Source organism: Bos indicus, chromosome 5 (assembly GCF_029378745.1).
Source record: "Bos indicus isolate NIAB-ARS_2022 breed Sahiwal x Tharparkar chromosome 5, NIAB-ARS_B.indTharparkar_mat_pri_1.0, whole genome shotgun sequence".
NCBI lineage: Eukaryota > Metazoa > Chordata > Mammalia > Artiodactyla > Bovidae > Bos > Bos indicus.
This window is the reverse complement of record NC_091764.1, coordinates 78,698,164-78,713,624: the sequence shown is the minus strand read 5'-3', so window position 1 is coordinate 78,713,624 and position 15,461 is coordinate 78,698,164. Positions and strand designations below refer to the sequence as shown.

Here is a 15,461-nt window from a genome sequence, read left to right as displayed (position 1 = left end):
TGCTTGTTGCACAAGGGCTCAGTGGCTCTGCAGCATGTGGGATCTTAGTTCCCAACTTGTGTGTTCCTCACTCCCTCCCCCTACTGCAAGGGGGATTCCTAACCATTGGACCACAGGAAGGGAAGTCACTTAAATGCATTTTTCACTTACAATGGTTTCAACTTGTGTTTATTGGGGTGTAATCCTAAGGTAAGTAGAGAAGATCTGTATTTTAAAGTCTGTATTTCTTGGTAAAGAGGACTTTTTTCCTTTATGGCTTCTTACAATACTAAGTGCTTATACTGAGTAACACCTGTGAGGGCCAAAAGTATTAGTTATTCTTACTTAAGAACACCTTTCAAACAAAGCCACAAACAGCCTCTTTTATTTTCTAATAAGACTAAATTTATTCAATACCCTAGTAAAAGTTTTGATTATAAGTATCCAACAGTATAAAAAGTACAAAACAGATTTGTAGATTTCTAATATATTAATACAAAGTGCATGACTACATACAGTACATCCTACAGGCAAAGAGAGGTGGAAGGGGGAAAGAAGACTGTGGTTGAGGTCTAGTAATAAATAAATAAATACAGAAGTAGAGATGATCCATATTATAGTATATTCTACCACCAATACTGCAGCCAAAATGTACAAAACAAAATTTCAAAATAATTCAGGAGGAAGATGATAATGGCTGGGGTTCTTGTAATACACCTCAAAGTCTGCGGGAGCACTGAGCCAACTCACTGTGTAGTCTGTGCATATGGTGGCTTGTAGTTTTTCCCAAAGGAAGAAATAGAAAACTTTAAGTTTTGATTAAGAACTATAAAACTATAGGGTGCCCATAAAAAGTGGCTCACTCTCTTGTTATGTATACTATCCAATCTTTAAAATCCAGTTTTAAAAATAAGTACTGAGTCATGTTTTACCAGGGAGGCAAACAATGCTTCCTCGTTATGAAAACAGGTGATATATTTTTCCTGTACTTTTAGAAAAGAGGCAATAGATAGTACTTTGGTTTGGGTTCAAGTAAAAGGCTTTTAATGAAGGTTTCAGAATGGAAGAGCTCCACATTTAGGATGTATCATCTAACACCTCAATGTTCAGAAAGCCTGACCAATGTTCAGAAGCCAAACCAAAACCAACCCACTCAGCATTCACACACACCTCTTTTCTTTTAGTAGAATTTTACTTTAATATAGAATGAAAAAAAAAACCCCAAATCCCAAAACCCTAACAGGTTAAAACAAGTCAAACAACCATTCTACACAGATAAAACCTTCACAAAGGTCAACTGAAGTAATCCAGAGCTAAAACTGAATTGTGCAGATTTTCAGTGAAGTCACCAGTCACGTAACATAAACAAATTATTTACACGCTTGCAAGCCCTCTAAGAAACGTGCCCCAAGAAGCATTAACCTTTGTTTTTCTCGTGTGCCATCCAAAGACTTGCACATTGTTATTTTTCAGATAATACAACATTTTTAATAGAGAATGTTCTCTACCAAGTGGTAATGCTTTGGTACTATTCATTAGGATTGCTTATCCTAAAGACTTGACATTTCCCCAAGAGGAACTTTGATTCTGCTTTAAGTTTTGACTCTGCTTTTTAAGTTTCATATAAATTAAAATCTGTATCAAATACCAATATGGAGGGAGGTGACACAGGATGCAACATATACAGTCAAGTTATCTCTGCATATTTAGAAATTACTCCTTCAAGATACTCGCACCAGAGAGCTGTCTGTCCTGCTTAATATTCAGTAGTACAGGTTTGAATCACCAGAACCTTGGCAAGACCTTAATATTTCAGTTATTAACCACCACCTCTAGGGGCAAGTCCATGTTTACTGAGTTATGACAAATTTATTATAATGAAGGAAAACAAGTGTAGCCAGCCATCTTAAAAAATGCCCCAACCACTACTTCTCAAAATAGAAAGACTAAAACTACATACGTTTATCATACAACAAATCCCATCTCTGTCCCCTGAAAATTCCCCTAATTTCATTCATTAGAAGGGGATTTTTAAAAAAGACTTAAAGAGCACTTTACAGCAGCATTCAGCTTTCCTATGAAATACTCAGCATCTTAAATATTATGTACACTTCTTTTTTATCTCTTAGTAAGCTTCACTGGCTTCAGAGTTTGTGGAACTGGAGGAAAAATAACCCATTCAAAACTATTCTACAAATCCATCTTTTGGCAGAATAGCAGGTATCCAAATTAAAAATAGGAGGGTCATTTTGTTGCTTTGTTTTCCAAAATTTAAATCGTTTTTGCTCCCCTTCTACATAAAGCTTAGTCACCACTCCTGAGTGGAGATAGGCAGAGGCTCTGGCCCCTGCTCCTCTGGCTTCTCAGCAGCTGCTTTCTTATTGCTGCAGCAAGGCTTGAATAGATGTGTGTCAATGAGGACTTCCCCAAAACGGCCTTTATAGATAATGCCACAGCATATTTTCTGTCTAAAAGAAAAAATGGAGAGAGAACAAAATATATCAATAAGGCAGAATAATAATACAGAAAAAAAAAGAACAATCCACCAATCATTATATTGGTTTAATGGTGGCTCAGATGGTTAAGAACCTGCCTGCACTGTGGGAGACTTGGGTTCAATTCATGAGTCAGGAAGATCCTCTGGAGAAGGAACTGGCAACCCATTCCAGTATTCTTGCCTGGAGAATCCCATGGACAGAGGAGCCTGGCGGGCTACAGCCCATGGGGTTGCAAAGAGTTGGACAGGAATGAGCAACTAACATACACACCAAACATTATAACTAGTAGAATATGATCAAAGAAAGGTTCTACTTCCACAATCATCACATTTCTAACGAATGGTCTCCTAGAGTGACCTCAATTTGCCAGGTAATGGGAATTACCCAAGTCCCTTAAATCCCACACTGAGTAAGTGAGTGAAGGTCACTCAGTCATGTCTGACTCTTTGTGATCCCATGGACTGTGTAGTCCATGGAATTCTCTAGGCCAGAATACTGGAGTGGGTAGCCTTTCCCTTCTCCAGGGGATCTTCCCAACCCAGGGATCAAACTCAGGTCTCCCACATTGCAGGCGGATTCTTCACCAGCTGAGCCACCAGGAAAGCCCAAATCCCACACTGAATCTTAGTAAATATTAAGGGGGAGAAGGTATTCCTCAGTTTCAGAGGCTGTTCCTAAAGTTATTAACTGTTTCCTCCAAAAGTCACCACATCTTAGAGAAAAATAGCCACAATGAACAGGCTGATACAGCTGGCGGTTTTAATATTGATCAGACAAAAAATATATACACATATTATCAAATACACATAAAGGCATACAGAAATGACAACCCAGCAAATCACTCATGGATCATACACTCCAAGGAAAAAAACAATTGTTTCCTATGAAATCCCCCTGTACGTTCTTCTCAATCCCGTTCCACTCAATCTCACTCTCTCCTTAAAATTTTAGGTTTATCACTCCCCTTTTTCTTTGTATACATGTTTGCATCTCTAAACATATTGCTTGTTATCTCATGTATGTAACATATAAAATAAAAATATATACAGAAATGCACATATATGGAATCATACTGTATGCTGCAATTTTTTTCCTCAACAATAACTGAGGTTCAAATATACTATACTATTAGAGTTTTTTTCATTTTAAGTTATGTATGGTATTCCACCACGTGAATATACCATAGTTTGCAGACTCTCTTTTTTAAAACTTTTTATTCTGCATTAGGGTACAGCTGATTATCACTGCTGTGATAGTTTAGGTGAACAGTGAAAGGGCTATCCGCTCTTCTTCTGATGGGACAACTTTTGCTTTTACAAACACGCTGCACATTATCAGTGCACATGTCTGAAGGCAATGTTGCTGAAATATAGGAATGGGAACATGTTTGATTTTACCTGAAAATACAAAGTATTTATCAATGTGGTTGCCTCCTCTTCCTATTTTGCTAAAGATTTTATTTTAAACCCTGAAGCAAAGTTCAAATTTATCAAATATCTTCAATACACCACTAACACGACAGGCATTTTCCCCTCTCCTTTAGGAACTGTCAAATTATGTTACTTGGCTTTCTAATGCTTAAAACAATCTCACATCCCTAGAATAAATCTAATATACTTATGATAAACTGTTTATAACATATCAAAGGTATGTTAGCCTCACAGAATGCTTGGAGCCTAGGCCTTGTTTGATCCATAATTTGGAAAATCCAGTGCAAGATCAGATTCATTTGTTTCTGGAACATTCAGTAGGACTTGTCTATCTCAGCCTGGGGTTTTTTGTGGGAAGACTTCTGACCACTGAATCCATTTTCTCCATTATGCGACTCTTCAAGTCTTGGCACAGTTTTGGTAAACTGTCTTGGTAAACAGTTTTGGTAAGCTACTAATGTATCCACTTCACCTGTATGTTCAAATTTACCGGCATAAAGTTGTTTATAATATCCTTTGACTTCTAAACCTCTGTTTGTCTAGAGTTGAATATCACTTTCTTATCCAAGAAATAAGAAATAACAAGGGTACCATCTCTTTTTCTTGATCTGTAGTAACTTGATCTCTAGTAACTTCTTCGGTCATCTTTTTCAAGAACCAACTCTTGGCTTTACTGATACTATTCATTCATATTGGTTTTCTACTCCATTTATTCCTACTTCTATCTTTAGGACTTCCTTGCTTTTATTTTTCTTTATATTGAGCTTCATTAATCTATAAACTGGATATATATAACTTCGTTTATTTTAAATCTTTGTGTTAAAATAAAGTACTAAAAGCAACTTTTCTTCTATTTACCTCTTTAACTTCATACCACACATTTTGATTTGTGGAATTTTTCAGTTATTTTTTAGTTATACGGATGTTCTAACTTACACTTTCTTCTTGACCCAAGGGTTCTCAATTTACAAATACATAGAAGTTTTTCATCATTTTTATCTTGCTAGGTATATTTTTAAATTCCTGGTCTTTCTCTTTTTCTCTGGAGGTTTTACATTCTTATTTTTATTCTTTCAGTGGTTACACAGCTCATTAATCAAACTTTAAAGTTATTCAATATATTTATTCTCAACAGTACAAAGACATTAGGACACTTTCACTCCCATTACTTCTACTACTTTGATTTACATGCTATTGCCATGTAAGGGCTTCCCAGGTGGTGCTAGTGGTAAAGAGCCCGGCTGCCAATGCAGGAGACCTAAGAGACGTGAGTTCAACCCCTGCGTCAGGAAGATGATCTCCCGGAGAAGGGCACGGCAACCCGCTCCAGTATTCTTGCCTGGGAGAATTATCTCCCAGCTGTTATCTCTGGGGCCACTGAAGGTGTTAAATCTATGGTTTTATGGCATCCTTTGTTCATGCTGAGAACTCAGCTTGTGTGTTTGTTGTTCCTCGAAAAATAAAGTCTTTATTTTCTCACTAACTGTTTTGCCTCCCGTGTTCCACAGTTTGCATATAATGTGTCATATGGGTGAATTTTCCTCACCCATACGATAACTGCTTATTACCCTGCTTTTACTTGTTAGTCTTCCCAAATCTGTGCACTAGAAAATCCTTAACCACTTTCAATATTCTCTCTTTCCTAGTCTATTATCTCTTTTTTGACTTTGGGGTTTCTCATTCACATGGCTTTTGGCCTCTGGTTATTCCTTATTAGGGACTTCCCAGGCTGCTAAGGGGTAAAGAATCCACCTGCCAATGCAGGGGCAGCAGGAGTCACAAGTTCGATACCTGCGTCGAGAAGATCCCCTAGAGGAGGAAATGACAGCCCACTCCAATATTTTTGCCAAGGTAATCCCATGAACAGAGGAGCCTGGCAGGCTACAATCCATGGGGGTCACAAAGAGTCAGACATGATTGAGTGACTGAGCATGCATATATATTTCTCATTAACTTGTCTACTTGTTAATGCCATTTTTAAAGACATAAATATATATATATATATATATATATACTTCTAATCTTTTTACTTTTTTCAGTGGGAGAGTTGATCACATTGAATATCTACGTATACTCCATTATAGCAAATTTAGATTCCTTAACATGGTTTTTATTTTAAATCAATTTTAATAGGAAAAACACACAAAATCCAAACTCTCAGCTCCATTCTTGCCTAATCCACCTCCAACCACACATGCTACCAGCGGTTTGCCAAATGCCATGTAATTGCTAAGGAAGTGGGAAACAGTTGCCTGTAATTAAGAAGGTTTGCTGGTTAGAGAGATATTTTCTGTTGCTTTTACCTTTTCCAGTATGTGAGATCTAAAAAGGAAAACACTGGCGTTCTGTTGGAGCCAGAAGCCATCTCTGTATCTGAGCCATCATCTGACTGGTTACTGTAACAGGGAGACTGAGCTGGAGAGGCACTTGAGGTTGTACTGTGAGCATCAGAATCTGAAGTGAAGAGAAAACAAAAATGATAATTTCATTATATGCCATCGCAACTAAGCCTCAGCACAAAACACAGTGAATGAGACAGTCAAAAATGGAAAAAAATTATTTTCTATTCTACTGTATTTGTACTAAAGTGTATCTAAAAGAAAATGAGCTTCTGGTAAGACTAAGAGTAGACATACTTTCCTCTCTTCTGCTAGTAAGTACAACTAAAAACATAAGGATATAACATATAAAACAAAACTAAAGACTCCAAAAGTTGGCAACAGCTAGAGAGCTCAACACTTAAGGAAGGATGTGAAGGTGAGCACCCTAGCTTTTACGGGTTTTATTTTTGCCTTATAAATCCCAGTCTTGAAGCTGAAGAAGCCAGTAATTCAGAAAAGCCAGTGGGTACACACAGACACCCACGCACACACACCCCCAACGAAAGTCGGCTCTCTCTAGCCAGAGGACTAAGAAAGGGGCAGTCTAGCAAGACAGGAAATCTTTACAACACAATAATCACTTTACTGCAGCCGAACAGAAAAAATATGTCCCTACCCCCACCGACCCTAGCAAAGGCCAACAGGAAAGCCTAGATTTCCATCCAGTCAAGAATGTTATGAGGCCTCCCCAACACCTTCACCAGGGTGATGGCAGTGGAAGCCTACTAAAGAGTCTGGGCTTTCACTATGGCTCACCAAGAACAGGAGGACCCCAACCACATGGGAGCCTTAATTCCCATCCCAGCCCCACTCAGCTGCAGTCAGGAGCCACTCCCACTTCAGCAATCTATAGAGGTTGGGTGGGGAACCCGACTGTAACACCACCTGGCAGTAACAAGGCTGTGTCCCTCTCCCATTTCCCCCTCTGACCAAAAAAAAAAAAGCCAGTTAAAACAGAAGGTTTAAATAAAACTCAGAGTCTCATCACACAATTTTTGAATGTCTAGGTTTCAAAAAAAAAAAAAATCACATCATATCCAGAACCAGGGAAATCTCAAATAGAATGAAAAGTCAAGTATATATTAATGCCAAGATGACAGAGATGTTAGAATTATCTGACAGATTTTAAAGCAGCCATGACAAAAATGCTTCAGTGAGCCTTTATAAACAAGCTTAAAATAAATGGAAACATAAACTCAATAAGCAGGTCTCAGTTAAAAAAAAAAAAAAAAAGATATAAAGAACCAAATCCAAACTGAAAAAAATACAATAAATGACAGGGCAGTGGACAGGCTCAGAAGGGAGGGGACAGAGGAAACAAGTCAGTGAATCGGAAGAAAGATCAGCAGAAATCAGCCAACCTGTACAACACCAAGAAAACAAATGAAGAGCCTTAAGTGACCTGCGTAACTACGACAAAAATCTACGTCCAAGTGACTGCAGTCCTGAAGGAAGAGGACAAAGAAGGCGCAGGTAAAAATGTACTCAAATATAATGGCGGAAAATGTGCCAAACTTGGCAAGAGACAAACCTACAGATTTAAGCTGAGCTAACGTCACACAGGATATACCCCAAGCAACCAATGCCGAAGTGAAAGTGTTAGTCACTCAATCATGTCTGACTCTTTGCGACCCCATGGACTATAGCCCACCAGGCTCCTCTGTCCGTGGGATTCTCCAGGCAAGAATACTGGAGTGGGGTGCCATTCCCTTCTCCAGGGATCTTCCCAAACCAGAGATCGAACCTGGGTCTCCTGCACTGCAGGCAGGTTCTTCACCGTCTTTGCCACAAAACACACTATAATTAAACTCCCGAAAACTGAAGAAAAAGAGAAAAATCTTGAAAGCATCCAAAGAAAAATGAAACCTTACCTATAAAGCAGAAACAATAGATTCTAACTTAGTAAGGAATAAAGGCAGTTAATCAGATACAAGCTACACATGATTTAGTATTTTTGCCCTCAGAAGATATCACATACATTTACAAACCAGAATATAAATCTTTTGGTTAATAGTCAGTGAGCTATAAAGCCATCCTACTGCTACTCCCAGCAACAGAAATATCAGACAGGGGCTGAGTCTACTACACACCTCACCTTTATCTGAAGACTACCCCCCACCCAGGACAGGTGGATAGAACAATCCTCCAATTTAGAGAACCAATCAAATATTCATGAAGTATCCACTAGACAACCAACCCTGTGTCACATCCTGTATGGGGAGAAACAAGACTAAAGAAAGCTTTTTTGAACAGCGCTCACAACTGTTTTCTATTATCAAAATTTTACATAAAATAGCATTTAATATTAAGTATCTAAAACAAAGAAAGCACCATTGGTGTTTTTAATATGTTCATTTACTTCCCAATCTATGAATAGCTTAACTTCATGGAAAAAAACAACCAAACAAAATCCTTAAGAACAGCAGGCTTCACATAAAAAAGAACAAAATAATACCATTTGCAACAACATGGATACAACTAGAGATTATCATACTAAGTGAAATAAGTCAGATAGAGAAAGACAAATACCATATGATAGCACTTATACACGGAATCTAAAAGATGACACAGATGAACCTATGAAACGGAAACACAGTCATGGACGTAGAGAAGAGACTTGTGGTTGCCAAGGCGGGGAGGTTGGCGTGGGATGAAGTGGGAGGGTGAGCTTAGCAGATGGAAGCTTTTACATTTAGAATGGATAAACAACAAGGTCCTGTTGTATAGCACAGAGAACTATATTCAATACCTATGATAAACCATAATGGTAAAAGAATATATTTTTTTTAATGTAAAAAAAAGTAGCAGGCTTTAAAGGAGTAAGGCTATGGGAATACTTAAAAGACTTTCCTAATAATTAACAGCAATAGCAGTGCTATGCTTCTGAAGAAAATACACTATCCTAGTAAGTGCTTAATATCTATGAACCATTTGAAATTGCAATTATATTTGTCCATTTCTATATATAAAAGTGATAAATTTTTTATATGGCTTAATCTAATAATACCTGGGACAACAGGATACAATTAACTACACATAGAAATGCAGTTGGGGGGAAAAAACTCTTCTAGAATGTAAATCTGGAAATTCTTCAAAGAACTGAAATTTTTAAAATCTTAAACATTAGGTAGGATTTGGAAATCCCATCCCCCACATGGGATAGATGGGGATGATGAGCAAAGTGATGGAAACAGAATACATCATGCACATTAAGGGAACTGACCCTTACCCTAAAGGAGACATCCAAAGACTTGCTAGGGATTTTCAATTTTATTCTACAGCAACCAGAATCATGGCAGACTTTAGGGAAAATGACCAAAAAAATAAAAAAAAAAAAGCTAGCATTTCTAGAGGACTTTATTTTTCTTTGTTTTGTTTTACAAAAGCCCTTTTTACTTGCTTATCCTCATTTCTCTTGATTAGGAAACTGTGGTTTAATGTTAAGCAACACCAGGGTCATATATTTGTTCAAGAACTATAACTCAAATCCAGATCTTCAAGCCTTAGATCCAATGCCTTTCCAGTACATCACAAAAGAAAGAACATTCCAAGAAGAGGAATACATGTCAGGTACAGGCAAGATGCACAGAAGTAAATCTGTAACTAGAGGCAGAGAAACCATTTAGTGGGTGATGTATAAAAATTCAAATATCTCAAAACTGTTACATTGCACACAGCTGCAAGCAATTCACAATGCACCTAGGAAATCTTGTTTCACTGAGTCTCCAAACCCATTAATTTTCAATCTCCAACCCCTCCACAACATAGCTTTATCACAAAAATCTAAAATTACACTGGACATATTCCCTTAGGTAAGGCAAAAGTTAGGTGTCACCTTCCCTATAATTAAAGATGCTAAAAATATACATACAAACTTTCAATTTCTCTACTCCTCAAATGATAAGAAAATTACTGTTTTCTAAATGTTCACTCAAACATTTACTGAGAATAAAGGGTAGAGTCGGTTTTGTTTGCCCCTTGGTGATAGCTGGTTAAGAAAAAAAATCTATGATTAAAATATACACATATTTGATGTTGTCTAAATATTTTACTACCGATATATTATAAAAGTTTAGCCAAAGATTAAATATATATTAATTAAATATATAATTAATTAAATTAAATGTATTTTCAAAATAACTATGGACTAGTAACACCAACAACTTACTAGTAACACCAACTTAGAGCATGGAGTTAGTAGCAGATCTGGAAAGACTTTGGGGTCCTGGGGCATAAGCTATGCTATCCAAAAGAGCAGGATGATTGTGCAAAGGGCGCAGGGTTTTGAGATTAGACAAACCCCAGGTCAAGTTCATCTCTGCTACTTATTAAGTGATGCCAGATCATGGTGAAACCACTAGCTTGTACTTCCTATCCTAATCTCTAAAACTGAAATCACTGGCATAATTGTAAAGTGCTTGGAATATACACCAAAATGCTCCAGAACTGATAGTTCTTCCTTCCTTTCCTTCTGTCTGATCAGTAAATTTAACTGTCTTTCTCCATTACTCTAAAACAAACATTGATTGATAATATTTTGTCTAACAAGGGCCTACAGATCTTTTTTTTTAGCCACACCTCATGCCCCATGCAGTGGTGTCCTAACCATCAGACCGCCAGGGAAGTCCCCATATCTTTTTTAATCCTGAAAACTCCAATATAGGTCCATCCACAATTCTGAAAATGTTCTCAAAACAAACGTTTATCTCTAACCCATTTGGCCACAAAATCTGGCCTGATCTGGGCCATAATCAGGTGGGCAAACATGACTAGTTTATTTACAGTTAGTTTATTCCACCGATGTAAATATGCCTACATTTCCCCTGCAGAAACACTACTGTGCTGGACTCAATAGTGCTGCCTCAAACCCCCGGAGGTAATAACATTATATACAGTGGATTTCCTTTTCAAAATTTAAATTACTAAATACAGAAGTACTACAACAGGTCCCCTGCCCCCAGTTACTTCCCATAAAAGTAGATGAACTTATTAATTTATCATTTCTTTCCCATCCTCTGACCCAACACACCAAGCCCCTTTAAACCTAAAAATCTTGAGGCTGCAATATGTGAGTTATGATTTCCAAAATTACTCTCCAGAAAACCTGGGTTTTAAGTCTTAGGTTGCCCACTAATTATTTACACTGTTTCCACTGTTTCCCCATCTATTTCCCATGAAGTGATGGGACCGGATGCCATGATCTTCGTTTTCTGAATGTTGAGCTTTAAGCCAACTTTTTCACTCTCCACTTTCACTTTCATCAAGAGGCTTTTGAGTTCCTCTTCACTTTCTGCCATAAGGGTGGTGTCATCTGCATATCTGAGGTTATTGATATTTCTCCCGGCAATCTTGATTCCAGCTTGTGTTTCTTCCAGTCCAGCGTTTCTCATGATGTACTCTGCATAGAAGTTAAATAAGCAGGGTGACAACATACAGCCTTGACGTACTCCTTTTCCTATTTGGAACCAGTCTGTTGTTCCATGTCCAGTTCTAACTGTTGCTTCCTGACCTGCATACAGATTTCTCAAGAGGCAGATCAGGTGGTCTGGTATTCCCATCTCTTTCAGAATTTTCCACAGTTTATTGTGATCCACACAGTCAAAGGCTTTGGCATAGTCAATAAAGCAGAAATAGATGCTTTTCTGGAACTCTCTTGCTTTTTCGATGATCCAGTGGATGCTGACAATCTGATCTCTGGTTCCTCTGCCTTTTCTAAAACCAGTCCATTCTGAGGGAGATCAGCCCTGGGATTTCTTTGGAGGGAATGATGCTGAAGCTGAAACTCCAGTACTTTGGCCACCTCATGTGAAGAGCTGACTCATTGATGAAAAGACTCTGATGCTGGGAGGGATTGGGGGCAGGAGGAGAAGGGGACGACAAAGGATGAGATGGCTGGATGGCATCACTGACTCGATGGACGTGAGTCTGAGTGAACTCCGGGAGTTGGTGATGGACAGGGAGGCCTGGCGTGCTGTGATTCATGGGGTCGCAAAGAGTCGGACACGACTGAGCGACGGAACTGAACTGAATTATTTACATACCTTTCTGCATATCTTCAGGTCTCAATCTCCTTAAGGATAAAAATCAAGTAAACAAACTTGAAACATTAATCTTTTAGAAAAGATGTCAATAAAGAGATGAGAATGGTCCAAGTGTTCTGAAGTACAGTTTGAAGAAGTGGCTAATGAAAGTACTTTTAAGACATCAAAATCAAAGATAAAGTTTCAAGATTTCCTAGAAATAAAATATTTCTACCAAGTCAACATTGCTTCCCACTCTTTTTTAAAAAAGCAACAAAAGAAAACATGGTCTACATATGCCATGTGCCACCGGCAGACAGAAACAAAACATCCATTCTTAAATTCTCATGTCTCAATATCCAACTTACTGTGGCGCTTAAATTCCTTCTGCAGTTTACTGATCTGGTTACTTTTTATCCTGTTTCCAGATAGAGTTTTCACTTTCTTTGGTTTCAGTGTAGTCTTTAGACTGGGTCCTGCCCTTGCATCTACCACCTGGAAGAAAATACTGAATATTTAATACCATTTTAAAAATGACACCTCTGTACTCCCTTAGTTCAGATGAGTGCTTATTTGAAGGAGCCAAATTTGAGAACCATAGTTTTCTACTCAGTGTTTAAGAGCTCATGAGCACTTTGAATCATCACATGATATTAAAAACAGTTTATCTAGGGTTTTTTTACTTTGAAGTAGTAACAGCAAGAGTAGCTGGACAAAAAATTTATATAGGTTTTATATATGGTGAAAATGAGCCAAGGAGGTTAAGAAAAACCAGACCTTACAACAATTAACATTCCTACTGGATGATGTCTGCAGTTTACAAAACGTTTTCATATACTTTTGATTCTAACTTCACCACAAGGCAGTAGGCAGTAATTTGTTACTCCAGTTTTAGGGTAAAGAAAACCAAGAGATATTAAACTATGTATTTTGCCTTATTTCACTAAACTAGTAAATAGGCAAAGGTAGGTAGAGAAGGCGCCCAGACTCAAATCAGGTTTCAGACCTCTGCTTTATGCTCTTTTTACTACACACCCTTAAGCCTGAGGTCAGCCACGTGCGGCAATGGCATGTTCTCCCACAGCCTGGTAAGGCCACTGGTCTAGACCCATATAGTCTCATTTCTCATGTCTTCATTCACATTTACTATTTGCAGATTTCTATCCTTATGTAATGGACAGAGGAGCCTGGCGGGTTACAGTCCATGGGGTCGCAAAGTGTCAGACACAACTGAAGGACATAACTGAAGCGACTTAGCATGTGTGTATCCTGATGTAAAAAGGTTGACATCACCTTCAAAATCACAATTTGGATCTTCCCCACATAAGCTATTCATTAAAGAAAAACTCACAATTTTATAAGTTAACAGACACACAGAAACCTATTATAATAACGTAACATTGTCACCAAAGAACAGCTTGCAAGGGTAGCATAAGAAAAAATGTGAAGAAATGCCTGCCTGCTTAAAAACAAGTATGTTATATAAACGTCATAAATCTTCTGAAAGCTAGCATATAGAAAAAACTTAATAGTGTTGTTCTGGTCACTGAAAATATTTTCTGAAGAATTCTAGTGACAGTAAGTAAAATGCAAATCTCAATTTAACATAGAGAACAAAAACAGCTTCTATTTAACTGAGTGATTACTAATTATTCTTAATATATATCCTCTCATTCAGTTCTTACTACAGTTTTGTGACATGGCTATTATTCTCTTTTGCACTTAATAAATAAATGTTCAAAGTTCACAAGTAGTAAGTGGTAAAAAAGGAGGGTTTAAATCCAGTTCTGAATGTAAACTCATGTGCTCATTAGTACCAACATGATTTAGGAAATCTGTTGTCCTAAGAGATGAAAAAAGGATTCATGTCTAATTAACTGGAGGAATTTCTGGGCTGAACCTAAAAATATGTTAAATGTACACTGTGAATCTCCAAAATGGGTATATTCAATACAACCTCAGGTAAATGCCATACCAAGCTATTAATATTTTGCTCCCAAACAGGCCAAAATGTTAAATGATTATATCTAAGCAGCAACTAGTATTTTTCTTTATTTTTTTCAGACTTTTCTACCCCAGAAACATATTATTTCCTAAATTAGGGGAAAAACTAGTGTTACTTTAAATATAACAGAGGTACAACTGAAAAAGGGGAAAAGATAAACTCACATGATTCCAGTTTTTTTTTGATCCTGCTGGCAATTTCTTCCATCTTTTCACAAGCAGGACACAGGCATTACAGATATCTCCTGAACGAGTCTCATGTAACCTGATAAGAAAACGATCAAACCTTTACTCGTCTCCTTTACATAAAAGAATTCATGGAAGTACATTTCTTTTAGAAAAAACACTATTTATAGTTTATAGATGTTATTTCCAATTGTCTGGGGTGATCCAGTTCTACTGTTTCTGTAGAATATTTCAGAAGTCTAATTAACTTCTATGTGCTGCAATTTGGTCATTTTAAAATAAAGAATGTTTTTTTAATTAAACAATGGTAAAATTTAAGACCTAGAAAAGATCCTGGTCACCATGGTTTTAAACAATGATGTCCAATTAATCTTTCTTGAAATGTATAGATGCGTAAGCAATAAAACTCTACCCTTTAAGTAAAATAATGTGCCATGATATTCTAGTTTCACAACAAACAAAACCAGAGAGGCACTGTAATATTATTTTAATGAATGTATCTGCATAAGAGGAAATAAATATACAGTTTCCAAGTTATTTTTTAATTGTCTGAGGAATTTTTCATCTATTACACATATTTCTATATTACAAATATATACAGAAAAATACTAATAGCGTTTATTATATATACAATTGGAAATAAAGACATTAAGAGAAAAATGTGACTTCAGATGGCAACGTTGGTTGGTGGAAACTCTTTGACAACCTTCAAAATAAATACAGTCTAGGATTAACAATAACTAATCAACAGAATGTTTTGATAAGAAAATACAGGGGTGAAATTAATTTCTAACATCAAAAATGGCTCAACATTAAGTATTTTGTTTCTATTTTTTGAAAAGTAAATTCCATGTTATTAAGCAGAGGTTTACTGTCAAAAGATAAAGAACAAAATTATAAAATAAAACTAATGGACCCTGACAGGTTTCAGGGCAGAACACTAAACCCTGTTAGGATCCTCAG

General features: G+C 37.1%; 1 protein-coding gene across 7 annotated transcripts in view; it reads right to left on the bottom strand.

Annotated features, from left to right (window-relative positions):
* Positions 1-361: 361 nt before the first annotated feature.
* The window catches only part of SINHCAF (SIN3-HDAC complex associated factor), a 29,666-nt gene continuing 14,566 nt past the window's right edge, over positions 362-15,461 (bottom strand). For all 7 annotated transcript variants that reach the window (XM_019961380.2, XM_070789866.1, XM_019961381.2 and 4 more), the window contains exons 3-6: positions 14,478-14,577; positions 12,677-12,803; positions 6,211-6,361; positions 362-2,447 (exon numbers count right to left, since the gene is read on the bottom strand). In XM_019961380.2, coding sequence (XP_019816939.1) covers positions 2,288-2,447; positions 6,211-6,361; positions 12,677-12,803; positions 14,478-14,577 — 538 coding nt within the window. In that variant the 3' untranslated portion in view covers positions 362-2,287. The remainder of the gene's footprint in view (positions 2,448-6,210; positions 6,362-12,676; positions 12,804-14,477; positions 14,578-15,461) is intronic.